The sequence below is a fragment of the Vicugna pacos genome, chromosome 13, assembly GCF_048564905.1.
Source record: "Vicugna pacos chromosome 13, VicPac4, whole genome shotgun sequence".
Taxonomy (NCBI): Eukaryota; Metazoa; Chordata; class Mammalia; order Artiodactyla; family Camelidae; genus Vicugna; species Vicugna pacos.
Genome location: NC_132999.1, coordinates 42,451,090 through 42,474,976, shown reverse-complemented (window position 1 = coordinate 42,474,976; position 23,887 = coordinate 42,451,090). Strand labels below are relative to the sequence as shown.

The window sequence follows — 23,887 nt, the reverse complement described above, 5'->3', positions numbered from 1 at the left end:
ACGTGGGAGAAAGACAAGCCTGACTTTAACTGGCAGGTTAAGAGAAGGATGAGAAGGTGCTTTCTGGACAGAAATATGAACCAAAAGAATCTGTTTAGACAAGAGAGAAGTCAACAAAGAGGAGGCGCTCAGAGAAGCACACTGCTGGAAGCTCACCATGTCTACCGGCCAAAAGCAAGTCACTGCAGGATTTCAAGGGGTGGAGAAACCTGTCAGAGCAACATAAACACAACCTTGGCCACCATGTGGAGGGTGGGTTGTGCACAATTCCCTCTAGGCCTTCATCCTCAGTACACTGTGTGGGACACTCCCTGGCCGCACCTCTGTGGTTCACTAGCCCCCAGCCTCCAGGTGCCGCCCCATTGCGTTCCCTAATCCAGCTGCCTGAGTGCAGAACCCAGACTGTCTATAAGCATTTATTTCCTTCTGATATATCTTCTCTCCCTCACTAGAGTGAAATTCTGAGGGCAGGGCCTGTATCTTAGAACTCTCTAGAGTTCCCTTACAGCCTCTCCTAATACAAAGCTTTAAGTATGACATATGTTTAATAAATACTCTGTACAAAAATAGTTCTACTTTAGAGTGTTCAGGAACAGCTCTACATAGAGTCCAGCCCCCTTGAGCACACAAGACTGTCCTGTGGCATCCAAGACGAATGGGAACCTCACCAATGACCGAGCCCAGGTGGGGAAGGGGGCCCTCTACCCGCCCTGGCCCTATGAGCCCCATCACTGAAAGCCACTGCAGTGCTTGGGCAGTTGGAAACTCTTTGACAGATGAGCCCAGTGCACCTGGAGCCAGCAGGGGAGCTGTCTTCCACCTGCACTAAGACCGTTTTGGAGTCTGTAGATCCACCTGCCAAATACTGGAGAGAGGAAAGTGGGAGAGGAAGGCTAGCTGGAAAGGAGGCCAGCTGTTGGACACTGGCTTTGAACTCTTCACTGCCTCACCTTGCTGTCTGCCCAGAAAGGACAATCTGGTCAGGCATAAGAGACCAAGGTCCCTGAGCCTGACTACAGGGTGGCGTGGAAAGCTCAACTCCAGGTGGGAACCCTGAGGGAAACAAGCAGGCAAAGGACAGTGAGAGGCTGAGCCCCTCTGCACAGTGAATGGAATGCTGAGAAGTGAGCCCTGGAGTCAGAGCTTGCCCAGCAGGCAGCTTCTGCCAGCACAGGGCAAAGCCAGCCCTCAGCCCTCAACAGGGAGAGGACAAGATGCTTTTCCTGCACAAAGAGCTGTTAGTGACACATCTGGGAAGGGACAGGTGACAATGGTAGCTCTTTAGGGAGAGTGCTCCAACCTAGACACCCCCCGACTCCCAGGTCCCAGGACCACTACCTGCTCGAGAGGTTGGCTTTAGTTCCAGACTTTCCTGATCTGTGGCATCCAGGATCTTGTACTTGCTTTTCCTCTTAGGTTTTCCTTTTTGCCTGAAAAACACAATCCCTGCCCCTGCTCAGGAAAGAGGCTGTGCGTGAGGTTCAGGTGGCACACCACAGGATGACAGCCAGACTGCAGACAGGGCCCTGTCTTGGGGGCAACTGCTTAATGGAAGGGCTGTTTCTCCTTGCTTCTCAGCCAGGGAAGGTAGCAACTGTGGTTTGTTCTTTATGTATTCCTCACCAGTTTGGGAAAAGGCAAGGGAAACGTGATTATCTTATCATGGGCTTACCACTCCACAGTGACAGTGAAGAATAGATGGTTACAAATGTAAATGAGATGAAGCCCCTACACCTGAAGGGTGTGGGGTGGGGGAAAGCGTTAAACCAACAACGCTGTAAACAGTGGTTGTCTTAGGCTGGTGGGAATTTTTTAAAATTCTTTTAATTTTCTAAGTTTTACCGTGAAGCTACATTGTATGTTGAATCTCAGCTCCGCCACGTAACTGTCCACGGACAGGTGATGTCATTTTCCTGAGCCTACATTTCCTCATCTTTAAGATGAGAAAAAGTTGTTATGCATACTAGAAAAGATATTACCTATAAAATGTATAAAATGTGATCATGGTGCCTGGCACACAGTAAACTTAGAAATGACACTCATTATTAATAATGAAAAACATAATAAACATTACCATTAAATATTATGAGACTAGATAGGAAGCCTAAATGAAAAAACCCAGAAGACAATCATGACTAACCTAAGCCTCCAGTTTTGTGAAAACACGTATATACGTGAATTCCAAACTGCAAGGAAGGCAGACAAATTAAGAACCCATGTGTTAGGTGGTGAGGCTGAAGTGCGGGGTATTAAAGGACGCACACCCTAGAGATGTGAGCCAGGCTCACACCCAGATGCCCCTCTCCCACTCCAGCCACAGCTGCGTTTTCCAGACTGCAAACCACTATGGTGACAGCCACTTGGCTGAAGGAGTGTGCCCTCTGGAGAGTCAGAGGGTAAGGACAGCTTTTCTGTGCATGCCTTGAGTGAGCCAAACCACTGTAACGGAGACGGTGACGGGAAGGGAGGAAACCTAGGACTTAGCACCCTCCATGTGGAAGGTTCTATTTACCTCTCTGATGAATGAACATGTGATTGTAAGCCTGAACGAATTTCCAAGGAAAAGTCCATCTTACCTCTTACAGCAACAGATCACAGTCCAGAACAGGATTCCCAAGGCAACAACAATGACAAAGGAAGCAATGATAACATATAACACACTCCACTCTGCCAAGAAAAACAAAATGGTGAGGGTAGTGAAGAGAGAGGCTAGAAGGGCAGTCTGGGCTGCCCCACTCTGGGCAGGAGGCGGCTTCACTCTGCAGACAAGGCCCCCAGGGATCCCCAGGGAGGGTGAGACCTTGGAGTTGAAGGCACCTAAAACTTTAAACCTTATGAATTGCCCCTGCTTTCTAGTCGCTGCTCAGAGACCCTGGTGCCGTGGGGCAGACTGTAAGGAGCTTTAAAGGGAAAGTGGGGGATAGAAACCTACAGGCTTCCAGAGTACACAGGCACCCCAAAAAGACAGGAGGCCTTGCAGCTCGTCTGACTTAGGCTGCAATTTGCAGTTGATCTGATTTAAGCTTGGTTCTTCTTAAACAACTGCTTCAGAGCTTTCCTCTAACCTTGAGCAAGTGTGGAGGAAGGAAGTAAAAGTCCCCTGCAAACAGAAAATACACAAAGTTCTTCTCCTCGCTTGCTCATCTGCCTTGGAAACACCAACACCCACCCAACTCAACTCAGAGCCACTCTCAGTGCCAAGCCAGCTGACACGGTGCCAAGCAGAAAACTCACCACAGTTGCTATCTCCATCTCTCAGCTGCACCTTGATGAAATTCTCCATCCAAAAAGGGTCACAGATACAGCGTTTGGTGAATGAATCACAGTGACCATGGTCAGAACAGTTCAGCTGGCACGCTGAAAGTAGCAATAAAGGGGAAAAAGTCAACAGGAGCCAGAGTCGGGGGACAACCAGCTCCTAGGGCTAATGAAGATACAAAGGTACCCTCTGCTCAATGGCCTGTGATGACACTTCATGGAGACCCACCCCAAAGGCTCGCACAGCTGGGCACAGTGCCCATTACTGTCATCATGGCTGGATCAAACTGGAGCAGTGAGGAAGATTCCAGACTCTTTCTGCTTGTTTCTCCAAATCAGCAGTTCTAAATCTTTCATGGCCCAGAGACCCCCTTCTCTGAAGAATTTAATTGCCAAAATAAAACATATAGTATTACAAAAGAAAGCAATTATATTGACCACGTTTTTGAATTATTTAAGAAAACAAAATTTTAAAAAATAATGTATGTGTCTTTATTGAAACATTAAGTAACAAGATCTAGGAGTGGGTCTAACAATTGGTGCTATTTTTGAAGTAGTGACGAGTGAAAATGCTATTCCACCATGTAGTAGGATAATGAAATCATCTGAGATTTCTATCGCCTTAAAGTCACACGTTCTATTAATACCACTGGAGTTTGTTGCCTATTTTCATGATTAAGAGAAACAACGAATTTCACTTAGAGGTTCGTGAAAATAAAGATGTAATTTTTTTCCCAAACTCATAGCCTCTCTGAACATTATCTCAGAGGCCCATGGACTCCAGGTTAAGAACCTCTACAATGAGTCAAGACTCCTTCATGATAATGGTAGTGGAGGCAAGGGATCACCTCCTTGTCGTGGGAGGACAGGAAATGAAGCCCAAGGGCAGTGGGGACTGACAGGTGAGCCACGGGCCCTGGGCAGGCTTTCATTCCCAGCGTCCCAGAATCTACTCACTGACAGTACTGATGTCCAGGGCTCTGAATATCAGAAAGTCTGCCTTTTGCTTCCGCAGCTCACTCTTGAGCATCGCTGCCACCTCATGGCCTTTGAAGATCTGGTGGGGAGGCTCATTTTGAACAAAAAATACCATCTTGGTGCTGCAGAGACAGACAACAGTATGAATGAGCTGAAACTGTCAACAACTATTGTTAAAGCTACAGTTTGCTAAATACCTTCTGTTTGTGCCAAACGCTGTGCTAAGTATTACACACATTCTTTCACAGCAAGCCAATGAGAAAGGATTATCAGCATCATCTCCATTTTACAAAGGACAATGTTGGGGCTCAGAGGGGTTAAGTAACTTGCCCAAGGTCACACAGTTAATTATGGCAGAGCCAGAACCCCAACCCTGATATGTCTGACTCCAAAGTATAGGCTTTTAAAAAAACCCTAGGCTGCCCCAAGCTGCCCCAGCTAACAAGATCTATTTCAAACAGGTAACTAGAGGTCAGAAAAACGGGGATTTGGTTATGGCTACATCCCTGCTGTCAACCTTTTAACAACTAAGAGTATGGTGCTGTTGGGTTTGTGCCTGGTTTATCTGTGAGACAAACCACAGTGCTTTGTAAAATGTAAATTGTTGGACAGATCAAAGCATTATGCATAGGTCAAAACAGCCAAAATGATCACTGCTATGACAGCAACAAGACAGACCCTACATGATGGTGTGGCTGGTACAAGGTTATGTTATCCCATGCCCAGAATCCTTCTGCTTTCTAACTGTCAACTTCTGTCCAAGGCAGACCATGTTTGAACTCACATCTGGATGGCACAAAACCTGCTCTCTATGCCTTGGCCTCCATTTCTGGCAGTCTGCTTCCTGACTCCATGTTAGTCTCAGGAACTGAAACTTCCCAGTGGGTCACACTGGGTTTACAGGTGTGCCCCAGATACCGATCTCCATAGAACACAGGGCTGCTGTGTGGGATCTCGGTATCCAAGAGACCCTGGACCAGCTGCTTCCAGTTTAACTGTCTATTTATCCCAATGTGCCATATAAACAGCATCATCTTCTATGTGTGGATTGACACGAAAGTTTGGGAAGCCCTATCATAAAAGACTTAAAAGCCTGCAGCACAGTGAGGCTAACAATGGGGTATTATGAACTCCAGAATCAAGAAACAAAACTTTTCCATAAAAGATTTGTCGTCCATGTCTCATTATTTTCTCCTAGCTACCTAATCCAGGCTTACAGTTTCAATTTCTGTCTATATACAAATAACCCTCAAATCTTTATCTCCTCTCCCCATGTCTCTCCTGAGTGACAAAATCTACATCTGCAAATGCTTACTAGATTATCTACCCCGGTTCTTCCACAGGCATCTCAAATCCCACATGTTTCAAGATAAACTTGTAATAAGCACTAACTGACTCATTATGTTTTAGGGACTACACAAACATTATCTTTTTTTTTTCATTTTTCAGTTTTATTAGGTAGAATTTACACAAACATTATTTTATGTAATCTTCAATAACAACCCCACAATGTGGGTACTAGCATCAGTGAAGAACATTGTTCAGAGAGGTACTGTAACCTGCTCACTGTCACAGAGCTGCCACTAACAGAGCAGGGCTCAGAAGCCAGGTCTGCCTGGGGTGAGGCCCATGCTCTTTCCCAGCGTAATATACTATCTCCCTCCAATCATATCCTCCTCCAGAATTCCTCAACTCAGCCAATCCAGGCCAAGCCAGAAACCCAGAGTCACTGTGATGCTTTGCTCTTCCTCGTGCCCAGATGCGGTGACGGCAAGTCTGCAAGCAAACCTTTCCACAATGCTCTAACCCGCATTCTTGCTAGTGTCTTTCCACTGTTTCATCACAGCCAATTCCCACCAGCTTGGATCGATCCCAGCAGCCACCTTCCCTGTTCCTACTCCCAGGCTGCTGAGCAGAGCTTAAAAAGAAAGTCCTAATCATGATGCTGTCTCTGACCCAGTGGACCCTGATTGCATATTAGATTCACCCGGGGAGTTTTTATATTTTAGGTGCCCAGACCTCACTCCAGACCAACTGAATCATAATCTGTGGGGGTGAGGCTTGGGTAACAGTATGTTCATAAAAGCTGCAGGTGACTTCTATTATGCAGCCAGTTAGGAATTGCTGCTCTCGCCTCATGTCTCTAACCTTGGCTAAGAATCTAATATTGCTCAAAGCCAGCATCCTTTCCTGGAGCTGCTGTTCCCAATCTTTACCATTTTCTTCAGGCTGCCCACCTCACTCTCACCTCCTGAAAGCAGATGGCTTTGCCTCCACTTCAGAGAAAAAACAGGACGTTGGTACCAACAGTCTCAAATTTCATCCCCTCTACTTCTAAATTCACCCATGATCTTCCCTTGTTTCCTCCTATCTCCAAAGAAAGTGGTGCTCCTGCTCTGCCCACAGCAAGCCCCCCAGATCCACCTCCAATTACAACCTGCCTCCCCAATCTCCACCATCTACCTTTCCTCTGCACTATTTACAATAGCTAAGACATGGAAGCAACCTAAATGTCCACTGACAAATGACTGGATAAAGAAGTTGTGCTTTATATACATTATATGTAATATAATTAATGATATTATTAATTATTGATATATAATATATATACACACAATGAAATACTACTCAGCCATAAAAAAGAATGAACTAATGCCATTTGCAGCAAAATGGATGGACCTAGAGATTATCATATTAAGTGAAGTAAGTCAGACAGAAAGACGAATATCATATGATATCACTTATATGTGGAATCTAAAAAAAAAAAAAGGTTAAAATGAACTTATTTACAAACCAGAATTAGACTCACAGACATAGAAAACAAACTATGGTTACCAAAGGGGAAAGGAGGGGAGGGATAAATTAGGAGTTTGGGATTAGCAGATACACACTGCTATACACAGGATAAACAACAAGGTCCTCCTGTATAGCACAGGCAACTATATTCAACATATAATAATCTATTATGAAAAAGAATAAATATATGTGTGTGTATAACTGAATCACTATGCTGTACATCAGAAACTAACACAACATTGTAAATCAACCATACTTCAATTAAAAAGACGTATTCTTTTGAGCTCATCTCCAATATTATTTTCAGCACCAACCTCTTCAAAGAGGTGTTATACTACCATCTCTATATCCTCAAACCATGAAAAAAATTTGCTCCCAGCATCTAATTAAAATGCTCTCACTATAGTTCTGATGATCTACTAATCACAAATCCAAAAACCTATTTTGCATTCTCACTACACCTGTCTCTGAAGCACCTGAATCCTCTGGCAGCCCCCCTACTGCCAGCTTGTCCCTTAATCTCCAGCAGCCCACTCCCACCTGGTTTCCTTCCCACCTCTCTGACTGCTGTTTCTTAGTTTCCCTTGCTGGCTCTTCTTTCTTTGCCTCCTCATGAAATACTGCTTTCTCCAGAGCTCTGTCCTCAACCCTCTTGACACGCCCTAAGTGTAACTCATCCGTCCTCACAGCTTTGACTCCTGCCTATATGCAATGACTCCCTATCTCTAGCCTTTCCTTTCATCTCAAGTTCCAGCCTGTATTTGCTATTATCTGATGAAACAACTCCCCATGTAACTCATAAGAAACCCCAAATTCAGTAGTGAAAACTGAACTCATTATCTTTTCTTCAAAACTGTATCCATAATCTCAGTTAATGGCATTCACCATCTATCTGGGCATCCAAACCAAAAGCCTCATATTTGATGCCTCCCTCACTTCCATTTCCAAAGATCACCAAGTCCTATTGATTTACTTCTGAATTTCTTTTGATTTTCTCTTTTCTTCTGCCATTTCCATCGCCACTACCTCAATTCAGATGTTACCATCTTTTTACTAGACTAATCCAAAAGCTTCCTGGTCAGTTTCCCAGTCTTTGGTCTTTCCCTATCTTAGTCTAGCCTCCACACTACTGATCTTCCACACCCCCCAAAACAAAAACAAAAAACAAAAAAACCTATCTAAATACCCTTGCTTCAGAAACAAAACAAACAAAAACTTCAAACAAACTGACTTGAGTCCTCCAATCCAAACTATTGAAACCAAACTGCTTGGCTTGCTTATGACTGTTCTCAGTCTACACAGCCAATGTTCCACCATATCCTAGAGCCCAGGAAGTGCTCTGAACCAAAGGACTTCTTCCAGAGAAACTTTGTACTTTCATACCACAGAACCATTGTCCACGCTGTTCTCCTACTCTGAATTTGCTCCCAGTCCTCCTACACTTGATCAGTGCAAGCTTTACTCCTGTAAAAATCTCTGGACCACCTCAACCCCAACCCTCCCGGAAGAATTCATTACTCTTGCCTCTGTATCTCCATGATAGTGTTACTTGAAACCTGGGTTTGCCTCTTGGTGGGTGTTGAGCCAAAAGACACAACTAAGCCAAAGATGGGGAGAAGGAAGGATTTATCATTTGGGGCAAGTAAGGAGAACACCTGGGATCTTTCCCAAAGCAGTGTCTCCCCGAACAGCAAAACCGGGAACGTTTTACACTAAGGGCACATGCATATTCATGAAGGCTTGAGCAGAGAACTCAGCACAGAATTGGGACAAAGGTCAAAAGAGTCAAGCTTTAGCTGATTGAAGTCATGAGGATCAGAAAAGGTCAATACCATCATTCCTTTGGTTCCAGTTGATCTGATGGTTGAGTACTTGAGGCTAATCTTTACTATCAAAACAAAACTGGGAGGCTTTACAACTGACTTATTATTTTTGCTACTGTTACTTCTCTTGCCGATAAGAGTCATCTTTTCCCACATTCTTTTGTTCTTTTAAGATCATTTATTACTGAGACCTGTTCAAGGGCAAGCATTGTGGCCAGGCTTAGATCACAAAACGGCTTGGACCAAAAATGGCTTCTCTTATGTCAAGAAAGCCATGCCTGGTTCTCTTTCTCCGGGGCCCCCCTACCCTACCTGGTTACAATAACACTCATTCTGTCAAATCCACTCTGTACTGATATTTTATGTTTACTTGCTTATCTCCCCTACTAGACTATGGTCTTCAAACGTCACAGACCTCTTCTGACCTTGTACCCTGTGCAGTGTCTAGTACAGAGCACCTGACCCGTACTAGGAAAGTTCATTAAAGAAATGGACACCATGAGAGGTTCCTAATCAGAGAGCCCACCCTTCTCTATCTAACCACACTATTTCTTAGCTCAATCAAGAAGCCCAGGGGAACCCTGGTCTCTCCTTTTCTCCCCCCATACATTGCCCAGCTACCTCTGCTCCGTGTACGGCTGAATCTTTTGCACAATGATGTCGGAATCCAGCACCCCCAGGAGGACCCCAATCTGGCGGATGAACATCCCCTTCAGCCTCTCAGTTAGCTGACTGACGTTGACATCCAAGATGATCTCCACCAGGTTGTTTTTCCTGGGATCTGGAAAGCATGTGGATCAGTCATGGCTTTAGAAGTAGGAGGGTTAACATAGACCTGCCATTGTGCATTTGTTTTGGCCCAGGAGAGAAAGTAGTGAGAACATTTGGAAAAACAACTGATCTCCTTCAAATGGAAAGGCACAATAGTGAATTACTCCTACAAATGCAATTGGGCTGCCTTGGAGAGCTTCGGAAGCATTCCTGGTCTCTATATCGACCTGAGAATTACTACACATGTGCTGGGGACCAGGCCAAAAAGATAGGGTTTAGTGAAGGGAGTGGGGAAAAGAGAAACACTTCAAGGTTTGTTTTAAAAGCCTCTACCCAATTGGTTTTGCTCAACTCTCAGGCCAACTGGAGATATCTAGCGATTTCTTCTGATCCAATCTGATTTTCAGTGACTTGCTGTCCTTTGTCTAAAACAATGGGAGGGAAAATTTCCATCTCAACTATCATATCAGTAAGGGGAATGCATCTGCCCTTACAGGTTTGAAAACTGTAAACACAAAGGAAATCCAGGCAGCCAAGAAACAAGGATTTCCTTAAAACATCACAGCACATGATGTTTTCACAGCTCTAGAACCGTGAGACCACTGTGTTTTACTTCAGATTATGTCCTAAAGATTGCTCTACACTTGGTAGTAAAAAGTGACTATTCAGAACGCCTTATTCACATACTTGGATGCACCATTTGCCCGTTCTGAAGTATAAGTTACATAATCTGAGACTATCTGTGATCTGATTTTAAACACAGAAGAGATGTTATAGTGTCTTGGCTGTTGTCCTTCATAGAGGTAGGACAAGGATTGGAAGACCTGCCAAGATCCCTTCCTATCTGAGACATGAACTCGGCCTACATAATAAACAGTAGGTTTAAAGTTAATATACCTTCTCATCAGATGCTCAGGAATTTATAAAGCTCTACCTCACCCTGTGTTCTCTTCCTCCCTAATACCAAATTAGCCTTGAAACAAAACAAAAACATGGTTCTATTTAAGAAGGAAATTTTATTTCTGCAAATCTGAAAAATATAAAAGACATCACTTACTTTACCTTCCCTGGGTTGTCAGATAAAGCCTGAGGCTCAACTTACAAAAATAAATTGTTTTCTGCATCTGGGTGCTGACGGGACATCATGACTCAAGTTATTCCTGAGCTCAGATTCCCAAAGCACCCTGAGCCCTCTCTCATCAGTCACACAGAGGGGAAAAAGTGCTGGAGTAGGGGCAGAAAGGCCTGGCTCTGACACAATTGCTGTGTGAAGCTGAGCAAGCCCTGCTCTCTCTGAGTTTCTATTTCTTCATCTGAGATGGGGGGTGGGGGGGGGTCTGAACTCCTGAATGGGTAGGCGAGGTCTTGGAACAGACAACCTTTAAGGAGTTCTCGGTTTGGGAGATCTAGGGTTTTTTTTTAAGCTGGATATGCTATCTGGCTCTGAACATGCAGGGGGAAGGGTCTCTGGATCGAGGCCCTGCTTGGCTGATCCAGCAGCTCCACTCCGTCTCCTTCTAAATGAACTCACCAGGTTTCACCTCCACAGTGGTCCGGTCTGTGTCACTCTCACCCTTCGCATCAGTCACTTTCAGGTGAAATGTGTAGGTTCCCTCGATCAGGTTGGAAAGAAAGAGGACAGGGTGGTGGTCGGAATGATTTAACACCTCCTGTGGGGTTGAACAACATGGCTATGTTGCAGGACAGATCCACACTCCTACCGTGGAGTCAGCTGCTGCTTCTATCATAACTAAGCCCCGCTCTGGGCTGGACAGCTTCGACCTGGGGCAGTTCCTGCTCTGTGATGGCACTACAGCCCACAGCCACTAGGATCAGGGAAGAGAATCACATTTTGTCCCATGCCAGCTTGAGGGGTGACCCTAGGCAAGTCATTTAACCACCCTGGATTTCAGAGAGCAATCCAGGTTTGACCCAAGAGACCACTTAGTTAAAATAGATAACTGGATGTCTGGCTCAGCCTCCTCTCCCATCTCACCACCTTGACCTGCGTGGCTCACCACCTCCTGGCACACTTACCCCTGCTGCTGGGCTCCCCTCATCTCGAGTCCAGAGGTAGCTGACTATCCCTTTGTCATCGGAGGACTTGGAGCCGTCCAACTCTGCCGTGTCCGTGGGCAAGGTAATCACCACATTCCCAGTTATCTTGGCTAGAGGTGGTTTGTTTATTTCTAACCAAAGAGAAACCATTGAAATAATGTAACATTCAGAAAAAGAAGGAATGATTCTTCATGATGCTTATGAGGAAATTAAATATCAAAAACATCTGGAATGGAGAACTGTTTTAAATGCGTATCCATGCCAGCAACTAACAGTATATATTTAAAGCTACCAGGGCAGCAGGTCCTGAGGCTCCAGTTCCACCCGGAGAAATGTTCTCCTGACAGTGTACAATAGAGCGGACAAGCATGGTTTCCGCTTGTGTTCTCACAGCAGCCTCCCCAAAAGGAGTCCACTTCTCTGCTTTGGGGGAATATGGTGATTGAAAACGAAGGCTTGAAGTTCGGACTTCATCCAGCTAATACCACAAATTCTCTTCAAAGTATGACTTACGGTATTAGTCTCTGAACATCTTTTTAGACTCCTTTCTTAGCATTTAATAGAGAAAAGAGAGAGAGAGAGAGAGAGAGACTCTTTTCTTATCCTGGGCCCCACCTGCAGCTTTGTTTACTCAGTGTGTGCTCTATATTCTCTGAGCTCAGTATACTGTCTGACATCATCCGCATATCTGATAGTTTTTCCTACTATCAGCTTTTAGTCCTCTCCCAAGACCATCACTGATCACCATGCTGCAAACCATCCACTTTTGTTAAGTTGGCCTCAGCGTGCAGGCTCCTAGGATGACCATAGGAAGACACAATGCAGGGCAGTCATTCTAAAGTCTGACAGCAGGTGTCACTGTAGCAAGTGGGAGAGTCACAGAAACCCCAGGTTTTAGCAGCAAAGGCAAAATAAAAGTGCAAAGGAAAAAAAACTTTAATTCTTTCCTTATTTAATTGAGAAGGAAGAGAGTGAGGGAGGGAAAACAAGAAGTTAAAATTCACCTTATAGTCACTCTCAATTTAAAGGCTGTTTTAGAAAAGCAACTAACACATGCCCTTACCCTCAACTTTCTTTCCCACCCTTTGTCTCTAATCAATTTCTGCAGCCAAACGAGATGATGGATTCTTCAGTTATCTGACCCAGAGGCTGCTGCACCAACTCGAGACAGTAAGGTACCTTCTTTGACAATGACATTCACAGAGCTCTGGCTTTGCAGGTTCCTCTCATCTTTGACAGTCAAGGTGAACACGTAGGTTCCCACTTGCAGCCCAGCCACAGTGGCAACACTGCTGTTAGCATTCTCCAGCTGTACCCCGTCAGGCCCCCTGGACAAAGAGAGAAAATAAGAGGGTGGAGTTGTACCTGTCTGTTGTTCCCCTGTCCCTGACTCAGCAGGAACGGACAATTATTGCCTCAACTAAGACCCGAACTATTGTTTCCCAGACCTTGAGAGGGCATGTTTAAAAATACTCCATTTGGACAGAGTGATATTTGACCCCAAAATACATGCTACCTGCTGATCAGAAAATTCAATTCACCAGCTTTCAAACGCATATAGCCTTATCCTTTGCAAGAGCTTCTAGAACATTCAAACCCTTTGCTGTTCCAGTTTGTAAAAGGAAGAAAGTGCTCTGAGCAGGTCTTTGATCAAAAGAATGATTTAAGAGTGATGTTTCTGAACAGCATTTCTGGCCCAGTAGTTGGTTCAGCTCTTGCCAGCAAAGAAGCAAAACGCATGCCAAGCTCCCTCCTGCTGAGAAGTCGGGGAAAGGAAATGGGCCAAGGCTGCAGAGGAACTCTCAGGGTAAAACCATCCTCTTCTTAGCAGCTCTATAAGCAAAACTCCCCCCAGCTCCTGGACAGAATCACAGAGGACCCAGGACACCCCACATCCTTCCTTCCCCACTGTGGCCTCACACAGCAGCCGGCAGCAGAGGAGTGAGCTCTGTGCCAACATCCAGACACAACACTGCACACACCAGACAGACCCTCCTCAAGGATCAAAATGCCTCAGAGCTTTCCTTAACACTACAGGACAATCACAGAAATCTACAGATTCCCAGGTTTTGCTCTGTGTTGTTTTGCTGTTTAAATGAATAACCCTGACCCTAGCAGCCCCTCTTGAAACAGATTTCTCCAAGAAGCTATGCTAAGCATCATTTCTGCTGTAAAAACACCAGTAAAACTCACCTAAAAGGTTTAACAGCCATATCTTCAACAATCATAATTAAAACATGCTGGGTTGAGGAAAATTAGGTTTTCCGAAAGAAACAAGAACTAAGGAAAATAATTTCTAGACTCCAACTCACCAATCATAAGTCAAGTGGTTTTTCAAGTCAAATTACAGCCCCTCCCCACCCATCTCTAATGCCTTAGTCAAAAACAAAAACAAAAATCCCAGTCTGTCCTGTGGTCGCTACCTTTGAAAATTGAGAATGCTTTTAAATCTTCCTTGGAATTCTTTTGCTTCCTGTTGAATCCTGCATATAATTTGAGTTCCATTTGTTATGGTTTAAAGGAGCTGAAAGAAACTGTGAGAACCAGGAATGGTTCGATTAGGTAATTCCAATTTAATTAGTATTATTTTGGTTCCTGCCTTTGGCCTCTGGCTAATATAAATGGTAAATGGTGTCTTCAAGGAAACAATAACCGTGTAATGCTTTCATCTTGCAGATGAATTTTCAATTCTCCTTAATAGCTGCTCTGCCCCATCCCCCCTGCCAGCCTTACCCAGTTAATTTTGAGCAACAGTATTTTTCTGCTCCATTACCCCTTCCATCCTGCCTCTTAAGTGTAATTAAACTATGCATTTCAGCAGATGGATTGTACCTGTAAAAGCACCAGGACCACAAAGTACTACCTGGGGACAGCTGATGGTAAGCTTTTTTTTTTCTATCAAAAATTATTTTATATCATTTTATTAGAGTTGAAGTTTGGATTGCAAACATTTCTTTCTCAGTCACCCCTCTTGAAAGCTAGTAAGAGTAAGTAAGTAAAATCACAGAAGCAAGTAAAACTTTGCCCTGCAAAGGTCTGGAGCTATTGCATACATAAGGGTTTTGTGTCAATACTCACTGTGTTTTTTCCCAGAGATATGAGATAATTTTCTGATCGTCTGAGCTTTTGCTGCCATCCAGGGTTGTGCTATCCACGGGAAGAGTCAGCTCTTTATCTGGGCCTGCATCTGCCTGTGGAGGCTTGTTGTTTTCTAGAAGACAGAGACTTGGAGGTCAAAAGCAGGCAGTCCAGCTGGGAAAGGAGAGGAACCAACTGGGACATACACTCTAGAAGCCACAAGGACTCTGCTTCTCCACCCACAGAACTGTCAGATACTGTGGGAGATACGGGTATGGTCAGGGAGTTCACAATTAAGAATATAAGACTGAAACATATGAAATGATTCTGAAAGAACATGGCAGAATATAATGAAGTTACAATTCCGTGCTAAATTTGAAATATACTGTCATAAGCATTCAAATGAAAGGGTCTGAGAGATAAGGCAGGGCCTTCTTGAGGAAGTGGGCTTTAAGCTGGCCCTTAAAGGACTTGGTAGGATTTGGGATGGTAGAGACTCTTATCTGCTAGATCCCCTCAAAGGCACAATAACTAGCAAAGAACAAGGGCACAAGCTGACACTGTGACGTGCTCCTTCTCTTTTGCTATGAAGAAAACCCTAGGGGAACGGACACCAGAAATTGCAGGGGCTCCACAAATTGGTACCTCCCACTTCTATCCTCATACAGATCAGAACCTGAGCCCTCTTCTTCCCCAAGGTTCAAGGGACCAGCCAACAGAAGAGCCTGCACCACAAGGCTGGAACTTACCAGGCTGCACAATAACAGTCACTTGAGCGGTGGCCTGCTGTCCAATTGTGTCAGTCACTGTGAGCTGGTAAGTGTAGTCTCCTTCCTGCATGGCAGACAGCTGCAGGGTTGGTGTTCTAACACCCTGGGTAAATAAATACAGACAAGTGGAAAAGCAGACTCCCAGAACTGTAACATCATACAGTAAGTCCTACTCTCACTTAAATGATTTACCCAGTTTTCTAAACCTAGGCTGGGCTATTATTGCCCAATTCAACATAAGTAGTGAATGCTGAATCAGACACTGTGGGACATCTTGTTAAGTTTCCCCCTTCAAGAGAACAACCCTCCCTGACACAGTAGCAGTTCCAGATACAGTCAGAGCTCTCACAAGGAAGGAGGGTACAGGCAAATGTAGAGATAACCAAGATCAGTCTCTCTCTGACACAAGCCAGAAAGAAGACCATGAACATATAATAAAATAACACAATTTTAAAAACAATGTTCTTCCTACTGAGGCCATACAGTGTGATTCTAACAAAGCTGCCTCAATAAACATGGCAGCAACAACTCAAGATGCTATGTAATGCCACACTGTCCCCTTAAAGGTTTGTACACAATCTGTAAGCAGAAAAACCTAACATAATACTTAAACTAAAGCCAGGTGAAATGTGAGTTTTATCATGCCTCAAATCTGAAACATAGACTCCTGAGTGTCAGAAGGAACATTATAAATAATTTAGAGCAAACTGCCAATGCAGGAACTTCCTTTAGAACAGCAGGCAAAATCTGGCAGCTTCTGGGCTGAATACAGCTTGCAGACATTTATGAGGCCTTAGCGTCTCAAAAGTTGGAAAATTACATATAAAGGTCTAGATTTCTTGAAAAGCTAGAGGATCTAGTAACACTGGGGCCATACTCCAATGTGACAACAATGAGCTGGACCTGAGGGGCAGCTGACCCCTTCAGTCCGGGCTTACATCCTCTGGCTCACCATAGACCCATCCAGTTTTCTTTATTTATTTATATTACCTGCCTGGTGACAGACCTAGTCTCCTCTTAAATACCTCCAGGGAGAAGATGCTCACCATCTAATCAGGCAAGCTCCTCCAATATGTAAAAGAACTCACTAAGATCTGCACCCTAGTCTTTTCCTCTAATACTAAACGTTTAAGATAAAGGTTTTTGTTAATGTGTTAACTAAAGGCCTCAAACTTTCTAGATGTTTTTTAAAAATTCAAATGTTCTATGCACAAATCTGACTTTGGTAATTAAAACGGAGCAAAAATAATCCTTGGATGGGTGACCCAGCCCAGTAGCTCTAATTCCCCTGGGCAAGAAAAGACAGAAACCATTCCCTCCTACCTGCATCTCCATCACTTTCCCTTTGCTGCTTGGGCTGAGTGACCACTCATAGCTGGCAATGCCGTGATCATCGGTGCTCTGATTCCCAAAGAGGGTGATGGAGTTCTGGGGCAGAGTGATCACTTGGTTGGGGCCTGCGTTGGCCACAGGGGGGTAATCCACGGCCTTGTTCACTGTCAGGCTTGCAGTGGTAGAGTTGGTAGCTCCATCAGAGTCTACTACAGTTAAGCTATCAGGGCAGAGAGGGGAGTGCAGTCAGGGATGTGCTTAAGGAAAGAGGAATAAACATGAGAGAACTGAAAATTGAGGCTGAAAAATACCAAGGTGACAGGGTTACCAACTGGTAACCAATTCTTACCTATTCCTTTTGGAAAGGTAGAGTAATACTAGACGCTAACACTGACTGAGGGTTTACTGTGTGCCAGACACTGCTAGGTGCTTTATATTGTATTCAGTCCTTACAATAGCTCTCTAAAGTACTATCTCCATTTTACTCCTTACGTATGTGGGGAGACTGAGACAGAGAGAAGTAAAGTAACTTGCCCAAGCTTGAAAGCTTGAAAGTAGTGGAGTCAGGATCTGAATCCGGGCAATATACTTTAGCACCATTTTGCTCCGCTGCCTGCATGTGTCGGTGGCTGGGACCTCTGCAAGGTCCCACTGTCTGATCGGGCCCTCACAGCAATCAAAGAATAGGTATCATCAATCTCACTTTACAGGAGGCTTAGAAAGGCTAACGAACCTGCCTGGAGCTACATGGTGAGCCAAGATGCTCTGATTCCAAAGCCTAGAACCACGTCTTAAGAAGTGATAGTCTCTGGCCTCTATTCCTATGGGGCTCAACAATGCTACACTAAATAAAGCAAGCTCTGACTGCAGCAGACTCTCCTCCCATCATCCTGTTTTGGCTGTGTACACAGCACGAGAATGGACTTCCCAGGCAGACAGCCTCTAGGATTGACCAGGAGGGCTGGCTCCAGTAAGACAGGAGCCTTAGATGGAAATGAATTCTCCTACGCAACAGTCCCACAGTTTGTGGCAGTGTGAAAGATGATTTGCAAGAGGAAAAAAAAATGTTCATTTATAAGAGCAGGCTTTTACCTAAATGATGCCTTCCAGCTGAACAGCCTAAAGCTTCTCTTGCCACCTCAAAATGTGAGCATAAGCAAGCAAGGAGGTTTGGGCTCCTTCCATTTTGCTGACAGAAAGAGGAAAAGCATAGAAAAGACATGTCGTTTGTTTATGTGGTGTTATATCACCACCAGCCACAGAAAGAGTCAGACATCTGTGGAATTTTATCCCACAGTCTCACCTTTTACCTATGGTCTTAAAGGGGATTTTTTGGGATTAGAGCCTTTAGAAAAAGAGCACAAAAACATCAGATACCTAGACATGCACAAATCAGCAAACATCTGAAAAAGAAAAATCCATAGAAGTTTTCCTCTTTTTCCAGTTTCTCTGTTTTCACAGGTTTGTTTTTTTTTTTTTAACATATCCTATTTGTCTCTTAGTTCGGAACAAAAACAAATTACAGACAGATGGCAAAATGGCAGCAGCCCATTACTCTGATTTTCACCTCAAACAGTCCCTGGCTTGTATGTAAGAATCCTGGAACCAGACAGCAGCTGACCACAGGGTTGAGGCCACTGCCACATAGGGGAAAAGAAAAGGTAAGTGGAATCAAACAGATTGGACCTTAATGTTTATCAAATCCAATCCCGTCATTTCATGAATTGAGGCTTAGATAAAAAGAATAACTCCCAATACCCCACCCACCTAAAACACTCTAGGTTAACACTATGGTTAAAAGCTTAAGACAGACTGGGAGTTCGAAATTTGCAGATACTGACAGGCATATGTACAATAGATAAACAAGATTATACTGTATAGCACAGGGAAATAAATATATACAAGATCTTGTGGTAGCTCACATCAAAAAAATGTGACAATGAATATGTGTATGTTCATGAATAACTGAAAAATTGTGCTCTATGCTGGAAATTGACACAACATTGTAAAATGACTATAACTCAATAAAAAAAATGAAAAAAAAAAAAAGCTTAAGACTCTGGAGTCAGACAGCCTGTCTGTCCTTGGGCAAGTTACTTAACCTTTTTGTACTTAAATTTATTCACCTGTAAGATAAGAGTAATTGTAATACCAGCTACAAGGATATTAAATGAGCTACTGTGTACAAAGAGGTCACACAACACTAACCACTAGTTAATGTTCAAGAAGCAGCAGCTATTATTGGTACTATTTCAAAAAGGATCAATGTGACACAGGCTAAATTCCATAAATGTTAAAATTCCTGCATTAGAAATCTAAGGTAAAAACCAACTCACATTTCCATTTTAAGGCAATGAGAAGGCTCCTACCTTGTTGCAGTGGCAGCTACCTTTAATTCCTGTAAGTCTTGAGTCAGTGAGAGTGCTGCTGAGTCAGAACTTGTGTATTTATTTAAATGGTAGATGCTGTGCTAGGACATTTATCGCTGTGTCCCTGACAGTGTCTAAAACGTGATTAATCTCAGATCCAGTGGAGAAGATGGACACCCATGAACAAGCTGTTATGCCTCGGCAGGCGCCACATAGAGGCACTGAGCACAAAAGGGAAAGAGGAGAGACATATTCTCTCCTCCCTGGTGGGATCTCAGAAAGTCTCGCAGAAAACTGAAGAAGTCTTTAAAGATAGGCAGAACTCCAACAGATTGAGAAGGGTATTCAGGGAAGCATAAACAAAACACTTATGGATCAAGTCAAAGAGAAGAGTAGAATGGGCCCTGACTCGGAGTTAGAAAATCTGCATTTCAGTTTTGGCTGTGTGACCGCAGAGAAGTTAGTAAATACACTGAGCCTCAATGTTCTCAGATGTAAAATGAGGATAGCACAGTGCACACATGGTGTTTATATGACACTCATGTACAAGTGCCTTGTAACATACAAAGAATAATGCAAATATAAAGGGGATTACTCTAGAGTCAGCCTCTGTTAATCACTCTTATTAATTACAATATAGAATGTCAACACCAGTTTCCAAAAAGACTGACTTTGAATCAAATTCTCCAAAAATCCCTGACACAGAAAGATCCTACAAATCATATTCAAATAAACCACTAGTCAAAAGTAAAGATTCTGAGATATTATAAGTTAAGGAAGCATTTCCCAAAGAGAAGAGATAATATGAGAATAGATTCCTTCTAGATTTTTCCTGAGAAAAGGCAAAGGAAGATGGGCCCTTTCACTTATTGACAAAAATGCTTAAAAAAAAAAAAGTTTGGGTATATGCCAAGTAAGGCTTTGAGGATTAACTGTGGTGGATCCTGATGTATTGTGCAAGGATCTTTGTCCTAAAAACTTACCACTGCTAAACCACAATCACTACATGACTCAAAGAACCAATGGAACCAAAGGCTATATTACCAACCAATCTATAGGGAATTTGGTATCTGTCAGAGTTACTCCTATAAGAATGTAAGACCCACAAGGGGATAAAAACGGCCCATGGTGAACTTGAAGGATCCAAATTTACCTGAAAGTGTAGTTCCCAGGGACGAGCTTACTTAGTTTTAATATGGCTGTATCTTCAGAAATCTTCTCTTCTCTCAGAGGTCCCTTGAGTTCTTCCCAATGGTACTGGACGATTCTATCATCATCAGTGCTTTCTTGACCACAAAGAAACATCAGTCACAACATGAGAGTGCTGGGTCTCAGCACTTATTCAGTTTACACAAACCAGGGCAACTACCCAGAGATTTGAGGCTAGAAAAACTTTTTAAATTTACAGAGTATCTCTCTAGTGTATTTCTTCCCTAAGATTATTGGGTCATTCTGCCTCTCTCTGAATATTTCACTGCATAGTTTTCCAGGGACTCCAACACAGGCAACCTCTGGTTAAAATGCTACAGCATAAAAAAAGGAAAATCAGAATTTCTTAAACACATGAAAGGATACTCAACCTCACTAAAAATAAAAGAAATGCAAACTTAAATTACACTTGAGACAGCACTTTTTAACCTATCAAAAGTTTCATAACACATGATATGGGTAAAGATATGGCGAAAGAGGCCCCCTCATAAGCCATGGTAGAAGCACAAATTGACACACCCTATATAAAGAGCAATTTGGCAAAATTTGTCTTTGCCCTGCAATTCCTCCTCTAGGAGTTTATCCTACAGATATACTTGCACATGTGTTCAATGTCATGCTTACAAGATTATGCATGCTAACATTATTTGTAACAGCAAATCAAAAATAACCTAAATGGTCATCAGGAGACTGACTGAAAACAAGTATATACCCCTGCAATGAAATTATCCATGTAACAGTTAAAAGAAAAAGAAGAATGAAGAAGTAATGCATGTACTGATCAAGAAAAATTCTCCAATATATAGAAACAAGCATTGTACCGTAACAGTGTGCATAATGTCTTAACATAAAGACTGTATATATATTTTCTTATATATGTGTAAAATAGCTCTAGAAAGATCCATAAAATAATACCATTGGTTGTCTAGAGGAAAACTGGATACTTGTAAGATAGGGATGGTAATGATTCTTTTCACTGTATACCTTTACATATTATTAAACTTTGATCCATTCAAAAATACAAAATAAAATCATACTATGTGAGCCCTTTCTACCACTCTCACAAGTATTTCTTCCTATTCTGTCTCTTCCTCTTGGCCTGCTACTCTTCTCTCTTCCTCTTCTTACCAGAACCATCTACGTTAAATGCTAAACTTTGCTGGAGATTCCTCTGCTAAAGCCGTGACTACCTCTGCCAAAACCACTGTTGGTGCCAAGGCAGTCAGGGTAACAAAGCCTTAATGGGTCTCAAAAGAAACCAAGCAAACAAGGTGACAGGACTGAACTCTCCTGCACACATATAGCTAGGATCAAAGACTAAGACCCAGAAATCCTCTCATGTCACCTCTCAGGTAACACTACTTTGAAGGGTAAAATAATGAGCCCAGGCAGGGGTGTGGAGCACACTCGGTGTCTCTCTTCAGGAGAAGGCTGACAAGTCTTGCTAAGCAGTGATGGCTGGATGAGAGCTCTTCGTCAAGACTTAGTTACTTATCTTACCATGATAGGAAGGAGCTTTGTTTCCATAACTGAGAATGGCAACTCTAGCAAAGCAAATTTGAAAACCAGCAAGTTTCAATGGAAATAATGCTGAATATATGAATCATCTCACTTTCTTACCATTTCAGAGCAGAAATATTACTTCAGACAAGCCACACGGGGATTTTATACAGGGCCTGTCTGGTATTTACTTCCTAATCAGTTGCTTCTGATGGTTGCTTTTCCCATAACACAGCCAAGAAGACTGGCCTAAACAGTATGCAGATATAGCTGGACCCAAATCTTCTACCAGAGTACACAGTGAATGCTATTCTAAAATATCATGTTAGACAAGTACTCACGGCTGCCATCAATGACTGTAGAAGTGGTTGGCAGAGAGATCTCCTGGAACTGTGGTGATACAATGGCAACAGGAGGCTGATTCTTGCGGGGCTCTGCAAAGACATGACCCAGAAGAAATTGCAAGAGGCGCTTTATAAATTATAGGAGGAGCAGGCCAATTTCCATTACATAACTGATTGCTGAAGTATCGCCAGATGGGAAAGTCAGAAGATCAGGTTGCCATTCTAACCTGACACCTGGGAGTGTTAAAGCCTCTTCTGAACCTGATGATTGCTAAGGCCATAGTGTGTTCTCTCAACACTCATGTGCCATCTAGCACAGGAGAAGTACTATGGCAGCAAGTGACTGCCTTCAGGCAAGCTGAGTAGAGGTGGATGACAAACAAGTTTTGTGCAATAAAGGCCTTGGCAAGCAAACTGTCCCTTGGCACTTGGCACAGACTGTGCTGAAAAGATAATGAGTGATTTCTTAACCATCCCTGATCTGTGCGTGAGGTGACTAGGGCTGAATGATGGGAAGGTCACAAAACACTCCGGCCCACTTGAATGACTGTGAGCTACAAACCCAGTGGCCTTTTGAGAAATAATCAAATGGTCCTGATGCTAAGCACATTTTTAAGAAGGTGAAAGGACTTGTAGTTCCAGGAATGAAAAGAAAATCTATTACCAACAAAGACAGAAAATAGTATTAAGAATTTGTGCCAATGTATGTGCTATTTTCCAACTTCCCCTAAATTTCTCTGAAAATGCAAAACAAGGTATCTTGCTAATACACTGTAATCTATCAACAGAGGATCACTTAAAAATAAGGATGCGATTTGTTTTCCAAGACAGAAGAGGACTGGCAGGGTTTAAACAAAGAATTCTGTGTGCAAAGGCCCACATTTCTGGAAAGAGATCAGACAGAGCCAGCCATTGGCCTGGTTCTTTTTCTACATGCTTCTCCCAGGCTCCTGGCTTTTATGTCTCTTAATTACAGCACATGATCCTCTCTCAGCATGACCCACTTGGAGAAGAAATTCTCAAGTAGATAGGCCATACTGCACTGTGGGCCATGTGACTAATGTTTCCATGCCCAGCCAGGTGTTCCAACTAGAATCAAACTATATATACTTTGCCATCCTAACCCTTTACTACATTAGACTAAGAATTGCCCAATACATAAATATATTACAAAAAAAATGGAAATTTAAAAACCCTAAAGTCAAATCTCCATCCCCTTGGGAATCCAGCAGAGGGAGCAATGGAGACTTGACCAAGGTTGGGAAACATACCTGGTTTTACTGTCACATTCACATAGCCTTCCCCGTGGGTATTCTGACCATCTACAATCACTTTGAATTCATACAGGCCTGGAGTGAGCTGCAGAGGTGAGAGAAGATCTTTTAGACAACCACAAAGAGCAGTAATTATACTTAAAAATAACACATGTCTGAACTTTCCAGTGCTGATTCTTGCACTCTCCTCTTGTACCATTTCCAAAATGGAGAAAGGAAACTAGCTGAAGAGATGAAACAATAAATTATAAACTAAAAACCCATCTCTTTTCATGTGAATCTTATTACTAGCTGACTCTAGAACAACAGAAGGGATTTCAATATCTC

At 43.2% G+C, this 23,887-nt stretch overlaps 1 protein-coding gene across 7 annotated transcripts in view; it reads right to left on the bottom strand.

Annotated features, from left to right (window-relative positions):
* The window catches only part of KIAA0319L (KIAA0319 like), a 90,763-nt gene that overhangs the window by 5,781 nt on the left and 61,095 nt on the right, over window positions 1-23,887 (bottom strand). For all 7 annotated transcript variants that reach the window (XM_072974814.1, XM_072974812.1, XM_015246482.3 and 4 more), the window contains exons 7-20: window positions 23,558-23,645; window positions 22,284-22,376; window positions 20,387-20,519; window positions 16,856-17,084; window positions 15,512-15,635; window positions 14,763-14,895; window positions 12,864-13,012; window positions 11,664-11,815; window positions 11,158-11,296; window positions 9,477-9,636; window positions 4,216-4,358; window positions 3,235-3,357; window positions 2,577-2,667; window positions 1,339-1,430 (exon numbers count right to left, since the gene is read on the bottom strand). In XM_072974814.1, the coding sequence (XP_072830915.1) occupies window positions 1,339-1,430; window positions 2,577-2,667; window positions 3,235-3,357; window positions 4,216-4,358; window positions 9,477-9,636; window positions 11,158-11,296; window positions 11,664-11,815; window positions 12,864-13,012; window positions 14,763-14,895; window positions 15,512-15,635; window positions 16,856-17,084; window positions 20,387-20,519; window positions 22,284-22,376; window positions 23,558-23,645 (1,849 nt within the window). The remainder of the gene's footprint in view (window positions 1-1,338; window positions 1,431-2,576; window positions 2,668-3,234; window positions 3,358-4,215; window positions 4,359-9,476; window positions 9,637-11,157; window positions 11,297-11,663; window positions 11,816-12,863; window positions 13,013-14,762; window positions 14,896-15,511; window positions 15,636-16,855; window positions 17,085-20,386; window positions 20,520-22,283; window positions 22,377-23,557; window positions 23,646-23,887) is intronic.